Source organism: Polistes canadensis, unplaced genomic scaffold (genome assembly GCF_001313835.1).
Source record: "Polistes canadensis isolate GaletaPanama2010 unplaced genomic scaffold, ASM131383v1 scaffold_38, whole genome shotgun sequence".
Classification (NCBI taxonomy): domain Eukaryota; kingdom Metazoa; phylum Arthropoda; class Insecta; order Hymenoptera; family Vespidae; genus Polistes; species Polistes canadensis.
Genome location: NW_014569585.1, coordinates 928033 through 940390, shown reverse-complemented (window position 1 = coordinate 940390; position 12358 = coordinate 928033). Strand labels below are relative to the sequence as shown.

The 12358-nt window shown below is 34.0% G+C and overlaps 1 protein-coding gene across 2 annotated transcripts in view; it reads right to left on the bottom strand.

Annotated features, from left to right (window-relative positions):
* The window catches only part of LOC106784628 (monocarboxylate transporter 10-like), a 117755-nt gene that overhangs the window by 7875 nt on the left and 97522 nt on the right, over window positions 1-12358 (bottom strand). For both annotated transcript variants that reach the window (XM_014744379.1, XM_014744380.1), the window contains exons 6-9: window positions 8557-8725; window positions 7567-7731; window positions 2025-2307; window positions 1210-1384 (exon numbers count right to left, since the gene is read on the bottom strand). In XM_014744379.1, coding sequence (XP_014599865.1) covers window positions 1210-1384; window positions 2025-2307; window positions 7567-7731; window positions 8557-8725 — 792 coding nt within the window. The remainder of the gene's footprint in view (window positions 1-1209; window positions 1385-2024; window positions 2308-7566; window positions 7732-8556; window positions 8726-12358) is intronic.

Here is a 12358-nt window from a genome sequence, read left to right as displayed (position 1 = left end):
CTCTTTTTTTTCTTATCTTTTTAATTATTAACATTCAAAAGAGATATGTAGATAGAGAGTAGAAAAGAATAGCTTCGGTTAAAAGAATTTCATTATCGTGATTACCTCGAAACGTTTAAACTTTGATTACCTTTTTTTGACTTAAACGTTAACTCGTGTGAAAACTAGACAGTTGCCGGGAGCAGATTTTTTTTCTTTCCTTCTTTCTTTTTCCTTTTTCTTTTTTTTTTTTTTTTAACAGTCAGCTTAAGTGTCCACCCACCAAAAAGTGTACATCGAGTTTGAACTCTTTCTCTCTCGCTTTTCTATATAACAGAAAAGTGCTTTACCTATTGGTCTTTTTTTCTCGACTTCAAAAGTCAATTAAAACATTCGTTCTTTTAACAGGTTCCTACCTAGAGGCGTATCCGTCTCGACACACGATCCTACTCTATCTTTGGTTCAAACGATATCATTTTCTCTATCTTTGGTACAAACGATATCCTTCTCGGGAATTACGTTCTAATCGTTTATCGAGAACTTTCATGCTTTTCATCTTGGAAAGAAATAAAGAAAGAAAAAAGATATTTCTACTATCGAGATTTATCGAGTTTAACACACTTGAAGATGTATCGATGGTATATGAATCTTTCGACTTTCTTTCCGCGGGTAATAAAACTTAAATAATAGAACTCTTTCTTTTTCTCTCTCTCTTTCTTTTCGATAAGTAATAAAATTTGTGATTGTAGAGTAATCGCGATAGTATCGAACGATCTTACATTCTTTTTCTTCTCTCATTTTATATTTTTTCGAGATCAATATAGCAAAGAAATAACGATAATAATTGTGCAGTATGTTAGAAAGTTGTAACCAATTAATAGAACTGTAATAGAAGTTATTAACTTTGTCACGTTCAAAGTATCCATATTTTAAAATGGATGTATACATTATTCCACGATCGATATGTGCAGAGTATATTTACTATGATCGCGATACGAGTTTTCTAGCGTATTTTTCGAAATACTCGAGAGTCCTCTCTCTCTTTCTCTCTTTTTTTTCATAGAGGAGAGAGAAAAAAAAGCAGAGGGTTAGCAAATCGGTAGCCACAGATCCGAGGGAAATATCTGGCTGGCGTGTTCTCGAAAGGCTCGGTTTCACCGCTTGAATCATACGATGCATAGGATAGAAAAGTAGCTTGAATGTGTAACAGTATGTTCTCTGTGTACTGACCAACTCCGAGAAGTGCTGCTTGGCAGAGATATTGCCTGGACACCAAGCACTGAGCAGATGGTCTAGCTGTAACTACCCCCCATGCCGCGCATCCTAGTGCTGCTGCCAAACCCAAGCAGGTCTGTAGTAATACCAACGAACTTGCTTCCAGACCGTCTTGATATCCTTGCAATGCCTGAAAGTGAAGTTTCTCATTAAGCATCCTTCTGCATCTTACAAATCTCTTTCCCCCTTACTTCACTCCCTCCCCAACCCCACTCCTCTCTTTCAATCTTTCCTTCATCTTTCTTCCACCCCTTAAATTCCCTGGAACCGATCGCGTCGAGACAATTTTTTCCTTTTTTTCTTTTTTTTCCTTTCTCTTTCTTTCTTTTTTCTCTCTTCGACAAGAGAATACAGAACAAAAAAAGAAAAAAAAAAGAAAAAAATGAATAAAGAGAAAAGAAGTTTCGTTCTAGCGATGCAAATCTTATAATTAAGCTTCTCGTTAGCTAACGAGCCCCTTTTCCGATCTTCTTTCCTTTTTTAGTTCTCATTGTCAGATAAAAGAAATTGCGTGGAATCGGATTTAACACTCGGTTAGACACCCTAACGAGATATTGTTAACTATGAGAATCATTTAGTTCCAAGATTATTTATTATTTCTTTAATCATGATCTATAATTGATTATTGCTTCTACAATCTTTGTGATTACGTTTATTTTAGATTCGAAGTTTGATTCGCTTCAACATTTTATTATTTAACGTGTCATATAAACGTGCCGATAAATTATTTATACACTTTTTTCTTTTTTGTAAGTTTAAAATTGACTTACTATGTAAAAGGCTGGAGTGTAAAGTCCAAAACCAGCTGCTCCAGCTGCCAACATCAACATTCTGACTGGTCTACTTCCTAAAGGACTGAGATCAACCAATGGTTGAGTTGGTACCTTCGTTGCTGATTTTTTTTCTTTCACTTTGGTACGTTGATTTTTGAGATGCAATATGGCTCTACGTTGAGGATGGTAAAGAGAAGCACTCCTATAAATCAGACCAAGGAAAAAGGCCAAGAAGAGTGCTCCTGTAACCGCCTGCAATCCTAATCTCCAGCCTAGCTTTCTGAAAAGACAATGACGTTATTAATCCATATTTTATACAATCTGCTACCTAAGTAACTATTTCTAACATGAAGATTACATCTTTCTTTGTTCTTATCTTACAATAAACTCCTGAACTTTTCTAATTATTATCTATTTAAGTATTTTTCTTTTTTTTTTTTGAAAATGTCTGCGTCCTTTGATGGATCGGACGTTTCTTTGTCTTTGAACTTTAATCTCGTTTGTTATAAATTGATATGGTTTTACAAGAAAGAGGGTTATTTGTAACTTAGCAAAGCAGAAAATGGAAAAAATAAGCGTAAAACATAGAAAGGAAGAGAAATGAAATTGCGAGAAAGGAAATGTGTGTATGTATTTTGGTATATTATAATGCATTGTTGTATGTAGTACCTCGTTCGTAACATTCCTAAAATTTCCTAGACAAAGAAAGACCTTGAATCCTTTACGCTTTTGTCTTACAATGAAAGCAACTTTAAAACTTTATATACGATAGAACGGGGTAGTTCGCGTTTATACTAGAAATAGAAAAAAAAAAAACTTATTTCTTTCTTTTTTTCTTTTTATTTTATCCTTTTTAACCACCGTCGTCTTTCTTTGTCTGGTTACGCTTGAGGGTGATAAATGCGAGAACAGAAAATACGTGAATAATTCACGTTAATAGTTGAAGCGTAAGATTATTAATAATAAAGTTCCACATTGGCAGAATAATTACGCCGATTTGAAAGCTTGGATATTAAAAAGAAAGAAACTACGCGTTGAAGGTTTTTTTTTATTTTAAATTTCGAGTGATCGTTATATATGAATTTCAGTTTTATTCCTTTATTTTATTTTGTAATTTTTTTTTTCTCTCTCTCTTTTTATATACTGAATCAAATATAAGGACGAATTTTCATGTTTTACGTAGAATGAGATCGGCTCGATGGCTCTTCAACTACTTTCCGATAAAAACATTGAAAGGCGAAGAACTTTACGATAGTCAAGGACGAAACCTTTTCAGAGATTTTTAGCTTGAATTTCTCTCTATTTCTTTTTTTAACTTATTCACTCGCTCACTCACTCTTTCACTGTACTGCTACAGTAACACGAATAGAGATATAAAAGTGCGTGGGAGTAAACGTATCTCCTGTATCCCGTCTAGTTAAATTTACTATGTGAACGAGTAAGTGTTGAGCTGATGCTGGGAGAATAGTAGCAATGGTAGTAGTAGCAATAGTAGTAGTAGTGATCCCAGTAATAGTAGTGGGCGTAAAGAAGCGTACGGTCGAGTGATATATTTCACAAAATAAAAATAAAAAAGGAAAGAAGAATAAAAAATAGAAAGAAAAAGGGGAAAGGAGAGGAGAAAAAAAAATCACGCGTAGGTGTTTCCTCGGTAACGACAAAGCGTGGGCGTGCAACTGCATTTTCATTCAAAGCTAGCAGGTACACGTGTGCCACCCCTGGAAAAGAACGATTCAATACACACATACACACACACAGAGGATACCACATAGATATACGATAGTGTATATATGCACAAACAACGATCGAAGCTTTCTAATCCCTGGCCTAAATTTCTCCCACGTAATTTCACATTAATCTCTGCCGGGTGAGTCCTCTAGGTTCCCCTTCGTTGCCACTTTCTTTCTCTATCACACCCCCATTTTCCTTCGCCATCTTCTCATTTTCTTACCATAATATTCATCGCTTATCTCTAGCCAAGGATATCGTTGGAAAATTACCACCCTTTAACGCACCACCTCCTAGAAATCAGCTTAACGTGAGAACCTTTCTACACCCTAACCCTCGATTCTCCCTCGACCCTCCCTCGATCCTCCCTCGATCCTCCCTCGATCCTCCCTCTCGTACTACCCTCTCGTACTACCCTCTCTATTTCATTCCTTTATATTTAATCAACCGTTAGTTGCTCTTCGACTCGTCTTAATCCACCGCATCTGTTCAACTTTCTATTAATCCTCTTCATATATAACCACACACAGACACATACTCACACACATTTATATATATATATATAAATGTATAAATGCAATTGTACGTATTTCGATTCACTTTTAAACGTTGGGAAATTTCGACGAAACATAGGCGTACCGAAAAAAGAGAAAGAGACCGTGAGTAATCCTATCTACCAGCCCTTCTCTTTCCACTCTTTACAATCAATTTGATCGTAAATCGTGCGAATCGATCCGAAATATATCTATCTATCTCTCCTTCTTTCTTTTTCTTTCTTTTCTTTCTTGTTCTCTGTTGTTCACGTATCATCGACGATATAAATATAAAAAATAATACCAGTTGTGTTTTTTTTTTTCTATTTTTTCAACGATCGTATTACGTCCATCGGAGTTTTGGAAGAAATTCAGAAGCTTAATCTAGGTAACACAACCGCATTGCAGTAATATCGCGAGACGACACTGAATTTAACAGGAATATAGTATCAAGAGAGAATAGAAGAGAAAGAGAGAGAGAGAGAGAGAGAGAGAGAGAGAGAGAGAGGGGAAGAAAGAAAAAGCTTATAAAAATCAAAGGTTTAAGTTTCAACTTAACCGTGCTTTTATACTACAGACAATGGAACTCTAATGGAATTTAGAGTTTTATTCGAGAATGAAAAATAATATCAGTTGATTCCTCGATTAAAAATTCAATAAAAATCCTGTGATTATGACACGCTTACAATTCTTTGCATTTTTTATTTTTATTCACTCATTTTCTCTCTCTCTCTCTCTCTCTCTCTCTCTCTCTCTCTCTCCCTCTCTCTCTCTCTCTGCCTATCATTTTTAATTATTTTTTTTTGAATGAAAATTAGAAAAAATAGTTCATTCATGAATTAAAACAGTGATAACGAATCCACGTAAATGATGACGTTTATCATCCCTCGTACAACATAAGTTACAACTTTTTTTTCTATTTTTGAAATGTCTCTAGTGTGTGTTTCCTTTGTCTTTTCTCGAGGGATTCGATCGCGATAACCATTGTTAAGATCCACGAACGTTATTCTAGTAATTACACGGTTCTAATCTCCGGATGAAACGGACATTGGCCGATTTTCTTTTTCTAAACGAATCATTGACCTAGTATGACATCGACAAACGATGTTATTTTTGCTCCCTAGTCTTTTCTCAATTGATTTCCTCTCTTTCTTTCTTTTTTTCTCTTTCTCTCTTGTTTTGTAGATAACAAACCTTTTTTTTGTACCTACCCTACATTTCTTTTTCTTTTCTACCTTTCATCCTATCTCTTGAAATTAAAGGAGAGTAGATTTGAGATATATGTACGTGAATGAATGAATGACGCGTGGATTATAAAAGGAGTTTGCTTTACCTTAATGCAAGACTCAAAGTAAAATAATTTTAAAAGAACCAGCGGTGCGTTTGGCTTTATGGGATTTTTTCGAAAAATTTTAATTCAAGGGTCCCGCGTAAAGCGTTGAGTTTGATTTTTGGGAGCAAAAATTCCAAGTTAAATAATAGTAATTTGTTTTTGCGTGTTTTAGTCCTCTCTATTTACTCCCTCTCCCCCCTCCCCTTCTCCCCCGTTTTGATAAGGGCTTCAGGCAATTATTCTTTTTGTTCTTAGGATTACGCGCAAGGGATTGAAATAAGCCGAAAGTTTGTTTTATTGACATAAATCAAAATAAGTAAAAATAAATTGCCTTTACGATTGTTAAAAAAGATCAAAAGCAGAGCATGGAATGTTGAATTATTTGATCTCGAATTTATCTCTTGTTTTTTATATTCATATACCTTGAAAAGGTTACGGTACATATATCGCTGACACGGTCGTGTGAAAATGTACAATAAAACGGAGACACGTAGAGAGAAAGAGAGAGAGAGAGAGAGAAGAATTGTTTTCTCTCTCTTTCTCTATCTGCCTGTTATATTCATGTTCTACGTTCAGATTTAGGTGCATTTCGACGTTTGCAATTTGTTTCGAGTAGTTCGTTGCGCGCTTTGATGATTTTTGTTTCAAACAAGTAATTACTTTTGTCTGTATTTGAATGAAATTATTACGTATAAACATATATATGGCAACTTTGATCAATTCTATTCATCGAATGGGATTTGAGAGTTGTATGTATATATTTTTTCCAAATTTTTAAAAAGCTAATTATCAGATCGACCACATTTCCATCGAACTATTTTAATAACCATTGGGGAAAAAAACAAACATCTGTTGGGAAACAAAGCTTCTCTACTCTTATACCAATCTCCGATTTCTAGTTATTTTTAAATAGGTCATAGATTATCCCTTTTCTTTTTTTGCGATACATATGCACGCGAAAAAAGCAAAAAAAGTAATAAATGAAGGAAAGTTGGATTATTGGATGAATACATGATAACAATGTAGTCTTTTAAATCGATATTGATTGTTTGTTTCACTGCGAGTGATTTTATTCGATTTTAATACCGTCACTTATTCGATACTATTTAACATGTCTGATAGGCAATTTCCGGACGAAACTAGCCTAATAGTGTACTGGTAAACACTACGAGATTCTCTGACCTCTCTTCTATCTGTTTAATATACATATACATGTACATATGCACTTGCACATGCTTGCAGTATTATCCCTTAAGTAGTTGATAGAATCGTTAGGATTCTAATAATTATCGGAAAATTTTTCAAACGATCGCAAAACAATGAAAATTACTTTTAAATGAAGATTAATCGATGATATATAATTGGACAAAGTTATGCAGTAACTTGACAACACTCTTATAATTACTAAACAATTAGCTAATGGAACTCGTTATTTTACCTTCGCTCTATAAAAAATTAATCAACCCATGGAACAACAAGAAATAAAATATAACCGAATAAAAATGGAAGTTTCAAACATTATTGTTGTCTGCATAATTTAATCAAAAATTTTAGATTGAAATTTTAAAACGTTCTGTAAAATAATATTGAAATTTATTGAACGAATAGAATGTAGAATGAAAAAAAGATATGAAAATTTCACTTGCCCGAGGAAAGAGAATGAAAAATTCAATTTAGCGAGATATGCGTTTTGATGGTTTGTAAAAAGAAACGTTATGTAAAATAAATTTCCTATTAATTAGATTTGATAATTCGAATGAATATAATTAAAAATAATATTTCCTTATACGTAAAGGTAAAGGAATCTAATTTTGTAAGATCGCGCAAGGTGGTTCTAAGATGACGCGTAATAGCGAACGTAACTCATCTTAATTGAATATTTTTATCGGACATATTATCATAGTTGTACGTGTAGAGAGGGGTTATAATATACGTAATAACTTACCCAACCGCTTCCTTGTAAAATACGCTGAAGAGGGCAATTCCCACCCCCGTGCCAGCTTGCACCACCATCTCAACGAACTCTCGTCGTCTTCTAAAGTAATGGCCGAGTACCAAACCAGCAGTCTCTCTCACCAAACCGGCCCCTGTCCCTAAGACCAACCCGTAGCTATCGGGTTGTAAAAAAAAAACACACAGACACATATGTAGCTATACTTAAATATACTTCCATTAATTTAGGCTTTTTCGTACATCTGCCGGTCGCGTTACGCTGTAATAATAATTATTTTATCGTACAAAGAACCAATTATTTCCTTTCTTTCTTTATTTCTTTTTTTCTTTGTCCAACTTACAATTAGTTTATTACAACTCAGGTTTCCTTGCTTTTCTTTTCTTTTTATTGTGTAATTCGCGTTAAATCTAATTAAGAAAATGTCTCGGTAGAGGAAAATGATTAAAAACTTTCGTTATTGTAACGTCGATAATCTTTGGTAAAAGCTTCTTACAAAGATCGTTAAAAGGAATGCCGTGCTTTGTCATAATGATTCCTCACTCGTATAAGACAGAAAGATCCTAGAAAACTTTTTATGAGTCTCAAACAGACTGTTTGTAATATCTTTACATTGTTGAACGTCTTCTGAAGTATCATCGTAACAAAAGATTCGAGAGAGATACTTATACTACAAGACACTTATATACTATTATAAAAATCGTCATTAATTTTTATTATCTTTTCATCTTGAATATAAAAATACTTAAATACGGTAGAATATAATGAAATTTCCATAGCTTTTATTAGACACTGATTTCCCGTGTGATGTTAATTGTGCAACGAATATAATTGCGAATGAATTTTTTTACATCCTTTCGTTATTATCGACCCATATAGAAGTCGTAAAAAAACCAAAACGCATTGGTCACGTTTTTGTTAAATAAATGAAACAGAGGATAGACATTTTTGTGTAAATAATATTTCGGAAGTTTAAATACATACCTCAAAAGAACCTGATGCATTTGTAGGGCAAAGGAAGTAAAAAGCGAAGCTAATGCCAATACAAGGCCACCAATGACAGCGGTGAGCCGTGTACTTCCACGACGACACGCGCCGACAACCAATGGAGCAGAACCACGTGAAACCGCAGCACTTAAAGCTCCTGCCCAGGCTGAAACATTTATTCCATTGTTAGTACAAGCCACTCTTACGTTTTCTCTCCCATCTACCTTTAACTATTATTATTATCGAGAAATACGTTTAACGAGCATTACAATTATTTATACTTTAGTCTCGTTAGAAATTGAAACAATTTTTCATTAATATCCAGCGTAAATTAATTCCCTACGTAAATGGACCGAAAGTTTTTCCACGATTTTACGAATCGGTTAATGGTTTTATTTGTTTTCTTCTGTTTGTTTTCAAGACACTTCAATCTACCCTTTTTTCTTTTTTTTGGTAAATTATAAAACTACAAGATTTAGAAACTTTTGGCTCACCCCCGTATGCCTCGGCATCTTGGAATTTGTTTCGTGTTAATGAGATAATAAAGAAAAGAAAAAAAGAAATAGGAATCGCTGGTTCTTCGTTGCCAACTTTTCGGTGAACTTTCTTCCATCGTTAGCAGTTTATTTTATCCGAGCTAGAATAACGGTGTTGTCCAATGTTTTTTTCTTTTTCTCTTATCTCTTTGCGTAAAAATAATGTAACGAGCTTTGGGTTCCTTATTATTCAAAGTGTGTTGTGTCGTTTCAGAGGGGGAAAGAGAAAGAGAAAGAGAAAGAGAGAGAGAAAGAGAGAGAGAGAGAGAGAGAGAGAGAGAGGGAGAGAGAGAGAGAGAGAGAGAGAGAGAGAGAGTGTGAGAGAGAGAGAGAAAGAGAGAAAGAGAGAGAAAAAGAGAGAAAGAGTTAGACTTATCAGCAGATTCTCTTCTTCTTTTCGATAAAATAAAACACAGCCTCTGTTGTTCCTTTCATTTGGTATTATCACGTTGTTTTAAAAAAAGACGTTATCAACATATTTTATTATTTCTATAAAAAATAGAGAAAGAATTGTCGAGAAAATATAAACCAACAAAATTAGAAATAAAATGATTCTTACCTGGATAAAATTATAACCTAGAGAATCGCGTAGGTAGGATTATAATATAAGGTTGACAAAACGATTGTAAAATTGTTTTTGTTATCTTTGAAAACAAACACACACATACACACACATACACCCATAGATAGATACTCGCGTAGAGATAAAGGATGAGGTCATAGAAAAAAGTTAATTGAATCTTTTGAAGTTCAAAGAGTTTCTTTCCATGGGTGGACGAGTACTAAAACGTATGTACGCTTTTGTTGCGTATCTCCTTTGACCTATGCAAAATATCCTCTTTTTTATCATCCGTATAGGTTATTGAATGTTAATTAGATTAAAGAAAGGAAAAGAAAAACTAATAAAAGCAGAAAATATGAATACGCGTATCAACCTGCGAACCTTTAAAAGGAATGCGAAAGAGTAGAATAAAAAATGTACAGGACAAATAACACTAGTCAACAAATGTTTTTTCTCTTTTTCTCTTTGTAATTGGTTTGAACTATAATTATATTCCCTAATTTTGAAGTTTTCAACTCAATGAAGGAAACTGTTTTAATCCAAAAACTAATTATCGATTTTTTACAAATTCCAGAATGGCATTATCCTTTAATAAAAAATTCAAAAATGTAAATTACTTAAAAACTTAACGTGTTAGGACATTTTATAAATCAGATTCGTATCGTATGCACGAAACAACGTAATAATTGATATATAACACGTAAATTAAAAAATGATTGTTAACAAGTGTAATTCTTTCATCCGAAAGATATCAAAATTTCAGAAATAGAAAGTTACAATTTGTGATATTAACGAAAAAAGAGAAAGTTGTATAGAAAAACGAAAAAGAAGAGGAAGTGGAAGTGAAAGGGAAAGAGAAAGAGGGGGAAGGAAATCACGAAAGGAAAGCTCAAAGAATACGCGATCAGTGTTAGCAGGTGGGAAGTGTAAGGAGGGGTGGGTTGTCCTTTAGCGTTGAATAAACACGTAAAAGAGAGGTGTAAAACCAGTGGACGGTTTTCTCCGCGTCTTTTTCTTCTTAGGAATAGACTCGAGAATGATTTTTTCAAGCTGTTGAAAGGTCGCTCGATAGGAGAGAAGAAGAACCTTTTGGGCTCACGCTCACTCGTAGTTGGAGTAGAGCCCTTAATAAGCTCCGCGTATCTACCGGAGGGCGAGTACATAATACATGCGTACACGTGTCCCTTTTTTTATTTTCCTTTTACAAAAAGAAACTAAGAGAGCTTGAGGTGGGAATAGGAAAAAAAAAAGAAAAGTCACTGTGAGAGAGAGAGTGAGTGAGAAAGAAGGAAAAGACAAACGTATAGGAATTAATATTTTATCTTTTGACCAATATCGTTGAATTCTCAAAGTTCAACATATTATTCTCACGAAAAAGAGCAAAAGCAAGTTCCCAGGCTCCTCCTAGTGAGAGAACGAGAGAGAAAGAGAGAAAGAGAGAAAGATTTAAAGGAAAGAAAGAGTACGTACTTCTGTGTGAGAGAACACAATTTTTACATTATTCATAGGAAGAAGGTAAGAGAAGAGAAACGAACGACGTTATTTCACCTACCTGTCTTTCTCTCTCTCTCTCTCTCTCTCTTCTCTTCTGTTTTGTTTTTATTTTTTACTCCTTTCATCCTCTTCCTTTTCTTCCCACGTTCTTGACTTTTTGCCAAGAGATTCTCATGTAAAAATAAATATAATAAAAATAGATATATATCTAACGATAATTTGAACCGTCCGGTAATAGTTTTTCCCTATCGATTTCTAACGATTTCAATTTGGTCCATTTGTGATACAAGATAACATTCTTTTTCGGTAATTTAGATCAAAATACATGCTATCCGATTTTATTGAACTTTATCTTTCCTTTTTCCGTTCAATCTCTCTTCTTATTTTTATTTTCCAAGACTTTTTCTTGACGGTTGGTTGTGCTGCGGTTTTCTAGATCGGTACATATCTATGCGTTTTTTCTTCTTCTACTTCTACTTTTACTTCTTCTTCTTCTTCTCAAGTACTCAACTTTTATAGTAGAGAACTGCTTTGAAATTCTTTAACGTGATTCCTCTCCTTTCATTCTCTTTCTCTCTTTCTCCCTCTTTTTCTTACTTTGCACTTTTTCGAAAATTGAATGGTTAAAAGTTGAAATCTTTTGCTTGAGACTAGCACGGAATAAGAATGTAAACTAATGAGAACAAACTCGAGAATGGGATGAGAGGACACGGTAGTAGTAGTAGTAGTATACTTTCAAATACACAAGTTAGATTGTGTTAATTTAATCGTTAACACGATTTTACGTGGTTTTTTTTTGGTTCGTTTAAATCGAACTAACAAAATCGAGGATTCTTCTGATCGTCGTTGATTCCTTCAAAATTCATTCGTATAAATTAATTATCATTTTTTTTTCTTTTTTTTTTTTGTTTAAGTAACAGATAGACAAAAAAAAACTGGAGAATGAGTAAGAGAAAAGTATAGGATGTTGAAGAATAAAGGAGGAGATAAAAGATTATTAACCGTTAAAGTTTATTCATAAATAATTAGCTTGTTAAAGAAAAGTCGACGTTATTACGGTCTGCCGAACGAGTCGAATTTTTAATCAGGCTTGAAAGCATAAAGGTTCGTTCAATTATGGCCGACGTGGCAAAAAGAGAGACAGAGAAAGACAGAGAAAGACAGAGAGAGAGAGAGAGAGAGAGAGAGAGAGAGAGAGAGAGAGAGA